This window comes from Cupressus sempervirens, chromosome 5, assembly GCF_028749045.1.
Source record: "Cupressus sempervirens isolate cs-2001-9-10 chromosome 5, ASM2874904v1, whole genome shotgun sequence".
Taxonomy (NCBI): domain Eukaryota; kingdom Viridiplantae; phylum Streptophyta; class Pinopsida; order Cupressales; family Cupressaceae; genus Cupressus; species Cupressus sempervirens.
The window spans coordinates 232,316,998-232,329,258 of record NC_143122.1 but is presented as its reverse complement, the minus strand read 5'-3'; the positions used below and the strand labels follow the sequence as shown (position 1 = coordinate 232,329,258).

At 30.9% G+C, this 12,261-nt stretch overlaps 1 protein-coding gene across 1 annotated transcript; it reads left to right on the top strand.

Moving 5' to 3' along the window:
• The first annotated feature begins 1,083 nt into the window (after positions 1 to 1,083).
• On the top strand, positions 1,084 to 7,653 carry LOC149555299 (boron transporter 1-like). The gene is made up of 12 exons (XM_089829423.1): positions 1,084 to 1,417; positions 1,626 to 1,708; positions 1,945 to 2,137; positions 2,506 to 2,644; positions 3,389 to 3,554; positions 4,335 to 4,501; positions 4,734 to 4,907; positions 5,400 to 5,495; positions 5,584 to 5,721; positions 5,817 to 6,136; positions 6,338 to 6,608; positions 7,214 to 7,653. Exons 1-12 carry the CDS (start codon positions 1,314 to 1,316, stop codon positions 7,490 to 7,492), a joined length of 2,130 nt encoding a protein of 709 aa, XP_089685549.1. The 5' UTR covers positions 1,084 to 1,313; the 3' UTR covers positions 7,493 to 7,653.
• The last annotated feature ends 4,608 nt before the right edge of the window (positions 7,654 to 12,261 follow it).

The following is a 12,261-nucleotide window of genomic DNA, read 5'->3' as shown; positions in this document are numbered from 1 at the left end:
ATGCATTTGCATGCGCACCGTCTATAAATATTCTATAAATAATCAGCATCACAACAGTAATCTGCCATTAAACCTCTTATAGAACTTGCACCCCTGCACTTTTAGTATCTGATTTGCTTCCTAAAATCGAAAAAAATCATGTAAAGTCACTGGTTGTATTCTTCCAAAATCTTCCATGACTTTCTTCGACTTCTTGTCTCTCAAGCGTTAATTGTGATTATGTTCTTGTATATGTTGAGAACATCATCATGTTAGCAATGGGCTTGACAAGCTTTCACTGTCGTTAATCCTGCAACTAGCAGAAATTCCCAGATGTAATTCAATGCCAAAAGCCTATTACCAATTGAAGTTTGAATCTTTTTTCCCCTAAAAAGGCTTACCCACATAAGGAAATAAAAAAATCTTGCCTTTTTCTCAGAATCCATAGTCCATTCTGTGGGTCTGAGAGCTTATGCTCAGGATGTAAGATCAAAGTTTGTTCTTTTTTGTATTTGCTTCTTCTTCAGATCCAGAACCCATATCCATTTTTACTCTATTAGAGTGATCATGTAAGCCTATGAAAGAAATTCACCAGTTAGATGTAATTATCTAATTCTATATTTTCAGTCTTTGGCTATGGAGTTCAAGTAATTGTAACTCTCGGCTGTTCTTCTAATACAGATCCCATATTCCAATTTATTCTATTAGAGTGGTCATGTAGGTCTATGTAAAGGATTGACCAGTTATATGTAATATCATCTTTCTATTTTTAGCTATGGAGGCCAAGTAATTGTAAATCTGAGGCTGTTCTTCTAATTTAGATTCTTTCTGCTTTCAGCTATGGAGTCCAAGTAATTGTAACTCTTGGCTGTTTTTCTCATCGAAGTTCTTTAGCAATTTCTTTTCCCTATTGCTAAAATCTTTGACTATATGTTTCCTCTATTGTATCCCTTTAATTCCCCCCAGAATTATATTGAGAAGATTGTATTTTCTTTTACTAGGATAGCTGAATGATTCTCTTTTACTAATACAGGAGATATATACCATCCTGCCCAAGCCAAAAACAAATGGGGGCCCAAATTCTTTTGGATTTTGGCAAAGTTGTATTTTCTTTTACCAGGATAGCTGAATGATATCTGAATCTTGTCTATAGCTTTGGAGGATCCAAAATAAGTTATAGAAAATCAATCTTGACTTTCATAAATCTCTTATATTATTTTCTGACTTGTCAATAAATGTATCATTTGTAAAATAGTGATATACTCCAATAGAAACCCAAGAACAAAAACAAAGAGTTCTTTACAATTCCCTTCTGTTTCTCATTCTAACCTGCAATGGAGGAGACATTTGTACCATTTCGGGGGATCAAGAATGATCTAAAAGGAAGATTGCTGTGTTACAAGCAAGATTGGACCAGCGGCTTCACTGCAGGATACAGGTGCTCAACATGCTAGTTTTTTACTTGAATTTTTCATAATTCATGTAATAAGAAGATTGTTTCTAGATTAGTTGTGTAAATTTTCATATTTGACGTTTTGAACTACAATCTATTAGCACAATTTTTTCATTATTAGGAGCTGCAAAATATGTACATCTTTATTAAACCTTCAGACGCTCACCAAGCTTTCAATCATTATTGTATTCAGGATTCTTGCCCCCACAACTTACATATTCTTTGCATCAGCAATTCCAGTGATATCTTTTGGGGAACAGCTGGATAGGAATACAAGTAAGAACCGCCATTTTTAATATCAATTAGGACAGCTCAAACATCACACATTAAGGCTTGATTCTCAAACTAAAAATGTTAAACAATCAAAGTTGACTTATTTTTCCAAGATTAATTTTCTCATTAGTATGTGATGTTTTAAGAATAGTACTTAACTAATGAGGTCACTGAAAAAACCATTTAAAAGTTAATTATGAAGGTCAACACATTACAATTTATGAAATTTGCTTTTGCAGATGGTATCTTGACAGCCGTTCAAACATTGGCATCTACTGGACTCTGTGGAATCATACATTCGTTTTTGGGTGGTCATCCATTGTTGATTCTTGGAGTTGCTGAGCCAACTGTGATTATGTACACATTTATGTTCAACTTTGCCAAAAACCAAAAGAATTTGGGCCCTCATTTGTTTCTGGCTTGGGCAGGATGGTATACATCTTTCTCCAAGTTTATGTCATGTTCAAGAAAGATCATATTGTTGGACTAACAACTTCTATAAGTCTAAGGGTTGTATCTAGCATTGACAAGTGGATCTTTTAGTACAACAGCAATCCCTTGTAACAAGTGTTATGAATCTAATGATTGTATAAAACATTGACATGTCCATCTTTTAATACAATGACAATCTTAACTTGTAATACATACATATCTATAAGCGAAAACTTGTAATACATACATATCTATAAGCGAAAACCAATGTTAGATAGTATTTCCCTTTTCTAGAATCAAATTACTAAAAGAGAGCTTTAATTGTTGGGTTTTCTTTGTAAAAATAACCAGTGTTGTTTGATCTGCAGGGTATGTGTGTGGACTTCATTTTTGTTGATCTTGTTTGCAATCCTGGGCGCATGCTCAATTATCAATAGGTTTACCCGGGTGGCTGGTGAACTTTTCGGCTTGCTGATTGCCATGTTGTTCATGCAAGAGGCTATTCGCGTAAGGTTCTAAGAATATTGTCATTTTCACTGTTGATCTATAATTTCCTAACAAACATGTTGACCAGTAAACTCTATTATGATTGTCATTTCTTAGTATGGCACAAAAAAGTGGTTGCCTATAGAATCGGTATAAAGTGATTGCATATAGAATCATTGATTAAATTCTCACTGTCCCAAAAGAAAAGATATTGGTTAATGTATAATTTAAATTTTATTCTATTGAGAAAGATTTTAAAGTAAATATTTTAGAAAAATAAATACATAATAAATATATAGCTTATCTGATTAAGAAAGGTTCTAAAATAAAGATTTTAATTTTTAAAAAAAAATGTTGATTTTAATATGACAATTTATACCATTAAAAAGGTTTTTCAAATAACTATTTTAATTAGAAAAAAATTATTCCTTATAATTCTAAATGTATAATTTTTTCAATTGAAAATATTTCTTTTTTGTCTGTAATAAATAAAATCTTACATATTATGATATTAGGTTTCTAAAATTCATATTAGTAACTTTTTAATTTATAGAAAAAAAATTGTATAATAGTTTTTATATCAAGATTTCCTTATCCTAAATAATCTATCATAGTATTACATATATTTATTTGAATTTATTTTAAAAATTAACTAATAAGAATAGAATTATTATTCACTCTCATTTTAATAAATTGAACTACAAAATCACATAATGATAGTTTTTGAATATACCCAAATAGATCAAATTTTGCTATATGATACAGGGACTTGTGGATGAGTTTGGTACCCCAGATGGAGAAAATGCAAAACTTGAACAGTTCCAGCCTTCATGGCGTTTTGCCAATGGAATGTTTGCGTTGGTTCTCTCATTTGGACTTCTGTTGAGTGGACTAAGGAGCCGCAAAGCCCGATCTTGGCGTTTTGGAACAGGTATCTATCTTTTGAACCAATCCAGCTCTAGTCTGAAATCTCTCCTTCGATATTTAGGGCTTTCCTCATCCATTCTTAAGTTGTCTTTTATAGCTCTTTACATTGTCCTATGTTTATTTTTTTTTCCTTTTTATATCTGTGGTTATAATATATTTTGTATTATATTATATTACATTGTGAGTAAGGTAATAGAAAAGTTGTGTTTTTGAGTCAAATTTATTGATCTATGTTTTATAAGTAGTGATTTACACAAATCTATTTCTTATGACAATGAATATAACACTCAGCACTCATTCCAGATCTAAATGATGATCACAGAGGTGAATCACATGTATTTTTGGGGAGGTTATCCATTGCAGTAGTACTCTAGCTAGAGAGCACGTAACTAAGAAGTTCTCTCCATGCTTAAACTCACTCTATTTGCAAACTTTTGCAAAAACAAGAATTAGAAACTCCTATAGCTCATCAATTGATAAATAGAAAATATCCACAAATCAAATTATTAAACAACTATCCAATTCCTACAACCTAAAAAAAACAATAGAAAGTCAATCAGACTTTACATACTTCTTCTTAATAGAGAATGGATTACAACTGTCTTTATAAAAAGTTTCTTCTTAATATAGAATGGACTACAACTGTCTTTATGAAAAGATAGCTTTAATGGTTAACCAACTCACTTTCGGTTGTGAAAGAAAAATAATATGCATACTGAAATATATTATTCTTTTCTAGAAGACTTTTGCAAGTGAATGATTAAACCTAATTTTGTATTCACAGGGTCACTCAGAGGTCTTATTGCTGATTATGGAGTACCATTAATGGTCCTTGTGTGGACCGGAATTTCATATGCTCCAGCCAATCATGTTCCAAGTGGAATTCCCCGGCGGCTTTTCAGTCCTAATCCATGGTCACCCAATGCCTATGCCAACTGGACAGTTGTTAAGGTACATAGTCCCAAGATTTTGTTTCAACACTATTTTATTTTTTTCAAATTTCAGATGAATACAAGACTTAAGTAATTGACTGAAATTGGAAGTTTGGGGTTTGAATCCTGTCAAGCTACTCAAAATTGTCTGTATAGGAACTAACGTCCACTGCTCTGAAGAAACAATGTCTTCAATGGAAGTTGGGGAGATGCACCTAATAATGCTATTTACTTGTCGATTGTTGAAACAGGATATGCTTGATGTACCATTTATATACATCATTGGAGCATTTATTCCAGCTACAATGATTGCTGTTCTTTATTATTTTGACCACAGTGTGGCATCCCAACTTGCCCAACAAAAGGAATTCAATTTGAAGAAGCCATCTTCATTTCATTATGACTTGCTTCTGCTGGGGTTTTTGGTAGGGAAAACTGCATAATGTGATTATGAACCAAAATATTTTGTAATTTTTGGATTGATCTAGATTTTTATTACATCTTTTTAACTATAGATTGTTCTGAATGTCTATCATTGTATCTATGTCAATAGGTGATTGCTAGAATCCAATTTTTGTTAAGTATAATCAATTTATACAAATAAATTATAATAACTGAATTGTAGACTGGTTGGTAAAAGACCATCTGGTGACAGCCACTCACTCTCTTTTTTTTCTCATTACACCAGGGTAACTCAATCAACTGTTGTACAATGCAAACTGTAAATTAATTATATCTTATTTTGTAAGCTCATTATTTCCTAACTCATTATAACAGTACTTATAAGGACAATGTAATTGATAATCTATATTGCATAGCAAATGGTTGAAACATTTACAATTTTTGGTAAATTGGATAACTAACAAATCTACAATATTCACCCAATGTTTCATAAACTTATATATGTTTTGTGGCAGGTTATTTTATGTGGTCTACTTGGTATTCCCCCTTCAAATGGCGTCATTCCTCAATCTCCCATGCATACTAAAAGTTTGGCTACTCTCAAACATCAGGTACCTTATATAATTTATAATCACTACAACCATACCATAGTAACAATACTTTGTTATATAGTTCCTAATGACAGGTATTTTAATGCAGTTGGTGCGCAAAAAGTTAGTAAAAACAGCCCATGAAAGCATTCAGGCTAATTCAAACTTAGGGGAGTTATATGGACACATGCAAGAAACTTACCAGCAAATGCAAACTCCATTGGTATACCAGCCTCCACCTACGAGGGTAAGATAACTCATGCTTTTGGTTTTAAGTATTTTATTTTACATGGTTTAAAACATTGACCCATTGATTTACTGGAATATACCCAAATTATGCAGGCACTTAACCAATTGAAGGAAACCACTATTCAGCTAGCCACAAGTGCTGGAACTATAGATGCTCCAGTTGATGAGTCAATTTTCAATGTTGAGAAGGACATAGATGACCTTCTACCCATTGAAGTTAAGGAACAAAGGCTTAGTAACTTGTTGCAAGCTATTCTTGTGGTTTGTTGTCTTGGTGCAATGCCTATTCTTAAAAGGATCCCAACTTCTGTCCTTTGGGGTTATTTCGCTTTCATGGCCATAGAGAGTTTGCCTGGAAATCAATTTTGGGAAAGGATATTGCTTGTCTTCACTGCTCCAAGCCGTAGATTCATGTATGTATTGATTTGTATAGTTAGTATGTGATGTTGAAGATAGCCATGTATGTATCTATTTGTCTAATTAGTGTATGATGTTTAATGATAGCCACTTCTAGTAAACTCTGCCCTATCAGCATATAACTATATCCCATCTTTTTCTTTATTACAATGAAAATCAAATGGGTTTGGGACTGATCCAACTTTGTTACATTACAGGGTCTTGGAGAAGCATCATGCTGCATTCATTGAAGCAGTGCCATTTAAAGCAATTGTGATGTTTACTATATTCCAGACATGTTATTTACTGGCTTGTTTTGGCATAACCTTGATTCCCATAGCTGGTGTACTTTTTCCATTGCTAATTATGTTGTTGGTTCCAATAAGACAGTACGTTCTTCCAAGGTTTTACAAAGGACAGCATCTTCAAGAACTAGATGCAGCTGAGTACGAAGAGTCGCCTGCAATGCCATTCGACCCAACAAAAAGTGTAAGATGCATTATCTTATTCTTAGTTCAGAAAGATCATTGATCAGCTTATAAGTTTGTGTCAAGAATTGAACTGTATAATTTATTAATTCTATTAGAATGTTTATTGACTCATGAAACATAGGTCAATCAGTTTGCCTCAAAAACTACTTAAAATCTTAATAGCAATATCACAAAATGTTTATTTCTATCAATATTTTATATTATATTTCGTGATTAAGATTTGTAGAAAGAAATTATTGTATTTTTTTTTGATGATAGGTTAGAGAAAAATGATTATTTCAACAAATAAATTTTATATAATGAGAATTAGTAGATTTTTACAATTTATAAGATCAATTATAAATATAGCTTTTGAATTTGATTGTGTACAAGTTTTTCATTAATGTTTCTCATCACATTCTGTGATCTATCATCAGAATGAAAGAAAAGAAAGAAATGATGATAGATCATAAAGTATGAACTAAAATGTTGATGCAAAAAAGACTTATACTATAAAATTCAAGAATTATATTAACAAAATTCTATACAATTGAAATACCATATGCTAATTATCTTGAATTATAAAAATCTAATGTCTATATTATAACTTCTACCGTATCACAGGAAGCTGGTGGATCAAAGGCAGATGAAGGTGAAATTTTGGATGAGATGATTACGAGAAGCCGTGGTGAAATTAGGCATACACATAGTCCAAAGATAACTAGTACAACCGATAGCCCACAGCCTGGTGAAGCTAGGAATGTATTTAGCCCACATCTTGGAGAATCTGAACGAGCGTATAGCCCTCGTATCAATCAGCTTAGACATATACATAGAGGAGATGCTTCAGAAGTGAATCCTAAAATGTCACCTTTCAAAATCATACCCGGCAGTTTTGACTAACTAAAATTTCTTTGTAGTTTGTTTGCTCAGTTTGTCATTTAAGTCATACTTATGAAGTATGATGTCACATGAAATAATGAATTCATAGTTATGTTTTGTTCATTTATATATGTAATATTAAATGATTTATTCTTATAATATTATGCAATTTGTTTGTGTTTTTTGGTTGTTTTTAATTTGAATTTTTAGATATTAAATATGTAAAAGATTTGTTCGTTTGTTTGTTTTTATGAAATAATTAAGTCTATTTTTGATATTTTATAAATAATATATTTTTAAAATTTTGGTGAGTTTGATATATTTTTAAAATTAATAAAAGTCTAATATTAAATTATATTAATAGGTATTGGTCTGAAATAACACATGAAAGACATACCTTTTTAGAAATAAAAGTCTAATAAGTAAGAGCTATGGCTATACAAAAAGTTTGTTCAAAATTAAACAAAATTTAGCTATAGTTTATGTCAAATTTTTTTTTAAAATCGACAGTCCTCTACAAATGGGGCTTGGCATGCATATCCTCACTTAGATGACTACATAAATGCATAGTTCTCATGATCACATACTTTGCATTCCAATCCAGATTCCATGACTCAATGTCTTACAATGGAGGTCTTTGAGAATCAAAATTGTAAAAAGTGGATATGTGCATATCATGGTATGCCAAACTCAGCTCTTAAGTGGCAATCACAATTTAAAAAATTAGCATTAGACAAGTTAACATAAATATTTGAACTAAGTACTAATCTTTTATGAAAAAACATGTAAGAATAGAATTCTAGAAAATTGAATGTAGTCCCTAAGTTACTAGCCATTTTTTGAAAAATTATAATACTATATATGGTAAAAACTCCAAATTGTAATGTAGTATAATAAAAAGTTCAAGAAAAGGAAAATATTTAGGTGTATGTCTAACCTCTTAAAACACGATCAAATGCTTAAAAAAATTTACAATATTTTATACATAAATAGTAAACTCATATCCAAATGTGACATATTTTTATGTAATTTTTTCCATGTAAATAATTAATTATATTTTTTAACTAATTTTTTTTTAGAAAATAAAAACTCTTATGTGACCACCTTAACATGGTCTAAACTTCAACAAATTGAAAAAAATCTTGTAGTAGGAAAAACATAGAATGTGACACATATTTTAGATATAAAGAAATGTTATATCATTTGAAAGTTATCGCTTATTTCAACGAGTCTATCAAGACTAAAAAGACAAAGAAGTAGGTTTGTGTGTGACCACCTTAAACACAACAAATGATAATATATTTTTATAAGATTCTAGTTATAAGTAGTTGTTAGGATTAACCACGGACATAAATAACAATTACATACAAATATAACCAATATCATAAAATAATAAATCACACTGAAGAGAACAAAAGAAATAAAGATTTAATGTGGTTGACCCAATCCCTGGGCTACATCCACCAACAATGAGTCCACTATTATTATTATCCAGTGATTACAATCCACGAAATAATCTAGGGGGAAACTGCGTTGAATAAACCTTCAAGTTTGATTAGGCTCCACATCACAATAGTAGTAGACTTATGTATGGACGCGATACATATTTTGTTTGTAATTTATTTCTAACTAAACTATTAATTATGCTTTTTCTACTATAACTTTTTCAAAATGTAAAAACTTCTACATTTGACCAGCTTAACTTAGTCTAAATTTCATCAAATAGAATTTTATTTTTATTTTTATTGTACTAGGTGAAACATAGAATTTGACATATCTTTTAGATTACAAAAATGTTCTCTCTTTTGAAAGTAATAGTTATTTTTCAACCAATCTATTAATCAAGACTATTTTTTCCTCATCACTACTTTTTTGGTATACCATGATCCTGCACATACCCAAGCCCAACTTCCATATTCCTTAGCTTTTGGTCTAGTCCTCCATTCTTTCCCACATGATTCTCTCCTTTAAGAAAATATCTAACCCAACTTGGGCCTTAATTATGGTGAAGCTTGTGTAGCTTCATTAGGAATTTGTTTTCTCTTATCTCAAGTCTTTTATACTTGAAAATCCCCTAGCATCAATTTCTAATATATTGGATATACCTTGCAAGAATTTCTAATAATTATGACAACGTGACAGTCCCTTCATCTTAGTATTTTGAGGTTATCATCTATATTTATACAAATTATTTTCATATTTATGAGGAAATCTCTAATAAAAACTTTCTTACAAATAGTTGTTGCCACCCTTCTACTCATGCACACATGAAGTAACATTGCTAAAAATTGTACCACAGTCTCTATGTTAACTCTATACTTATAGTCTACCTTGGTGAGATGATTGAAGGAAATCCCCAATTTACAATCTTAACCACCATGATATGTAGATCATATAAATTATCTTGTATCCTTGAGTATGTTACTTCCCCTAGAAAAATTACTTGTGTTTTTTGCCTCACAACTTTGAATAGAATAAGAGACTTCATACATCCCTTCAATCTTCATTTTTATGTTCCACTGCCCATGATTTCCTTGTTGTAGTCAAAAACCTTTTCTCTTTATTGAAAATAAATGAAATGAACATGATTTTTATAGAGAAACTTCCAGCTTTTAAAATGGGTTTGAAGACCGCAATACATAAAATCTATTATATGATATATAATAATGTCTAATATTTTTTTCCTAACATTTCCTCAATGATCAACTATGTGATTATTCATATGCCAACTCTCCACCATTTTAAAATCTTTAGTTACCAATCTCTTAGTTATCATGAGAAATTAGTCTTTTCTAAATTGGCAATACCCCTTATTATGCCTCATTTTACATGGCACTTCAAATATTTTCTAGATCCCTTCAATTACGAGCTTTCCAACTTTGGCAACACTACTAATCTCTATCATGATTCTATGATCTCTATTTGGTCCATGACATATGGGTCATTTCAAGGGGAATGTCATATGTCAGTATAATTGTTCTTCCTCTTCCTCAATAAAATTGCTTATGTAGAAATCTAATGATGAAGATATTTAAATTTGAATTTGTATCAAAGTCATTCCTTAGTAATTGCTTTGACATCTTACTGATCCAATTTGATTTTGCAAGCTCCACCTAATGTCCAATTTTTTGAAAATATCCACAGTGTATGATCATTCTTTAGGATCTTTAATTTTACTAAACAACCAATACTCAACACCAAATTTATGATACAATTTGAGTTGATAACTTCTATGTCAATATTCATTATCCAATGATTACATTTTTTTAAGTTACTTTATTCTACTCCCTTTAAATGACTTTTTTGGAGATCTCTTCACCCTTGAATTCTTCATAAAAATCTCTCTCATTTTTTCTTAGATCTTATGTAAAAATCACTTATTTTCCTTATATGTCAACTTCATAATCCTTACTAATGTTTTCTAGCAAGACAATAAAACTTTTCTACTATTCAAATTTTATTCTCCCCTAAGTATAGTAAAATCACAATTCAATTGATTTAATAAAGTAGAGAGTGAAGAACTTGTCATTTGTGCTTCTATTCATTTGACCATCCACTCATTAGATAATTTTTCCACTATGATATTACTTTATCTATAAATGTCTTTGAATATGGTGTTGTAAGAATAATTTAATATTCTGTACGTGATTTTGTAATCAATCATAGATCATCACTTTCATATTATGCACTTGGAAAATATGACAAGGAGATCCCAAAATGTAGACTTCGTTTAGATGGAAAATAGATCAATTCTACCCAAATAGATGGAGGGATGCTAATGAAAGATTCACAACCAAAGAGGCAATGCTAACTCGTTGAGATATTTTTCTTTTCTTTTCTATTTAATGCAATGAAATGTGATATGTATAGACAGAAAGTAGAACAAAGACTTATGAAATGATAAACACCAAGATATTTGATCAAGTGTGTAAAAATAAATGTTATGCAAGAGAACGAAAGAATGATAACTGTCCTTGAGAGCTATTAGAGGTTACACTTTCATATCTAAATAACATTTTTAAACTATGCTAGTAACAAAAACATAGTAAGGTAGAGAATCTAGATACCTATAATCACCCAAAAATGATATCCTAGACTATTAGTACCCTTTCTAGCATTTTTGCTAAATTTATTAGAAAGCTTATTTTGATCAAATCCTCAAACATTCATTTATTCAATTTTATCCCATATTTTGACCACTATATCCTAGGTTATTATTTAATTAAAAGAAACTTGTCCCCCTTTAATTAACTAAAATACCCCACTTATCCTAAGTTGTGCACACATAAAACATTATTCTCATTTTAAAAATAAAATAAAAGCCTTTTTGTCTCACATGGGGCAGAAAAGTCAACTCTTGGTTATGATTAGTGGAAATGTTTGTGCACATGGATCACTCAACATTCATTCTCCATCCTTAAGTAGACAGGTATCTTGCCTCATGATCTCCATCGTCCATTTTTCTTTAAGGGAGAGCTATCTCCTCATCTCACAACACTCATGCTTTTACTAACATTATTTTGTAAGAATCTTAGGTACCATTTGGAGCTTTTGAGAGATTGTGGCATTCTTGCACTACTTCATCATCATTTTTATTTTAGCATAATGGCATATAGTGTAGCTTTCCATTTCATGCATTAGAATAGCTCATCTAGCTTAAATAGGGGTTGTAAAACTACATTCTTACTAATTTAGCTTTGCGTCCTACATTTCCATTTAGCTTAGTTTCATTTTTTATTACATTTATATGTTGGTTCTTGGACACAAGCACCATTTCTCTTGTCTTCAAA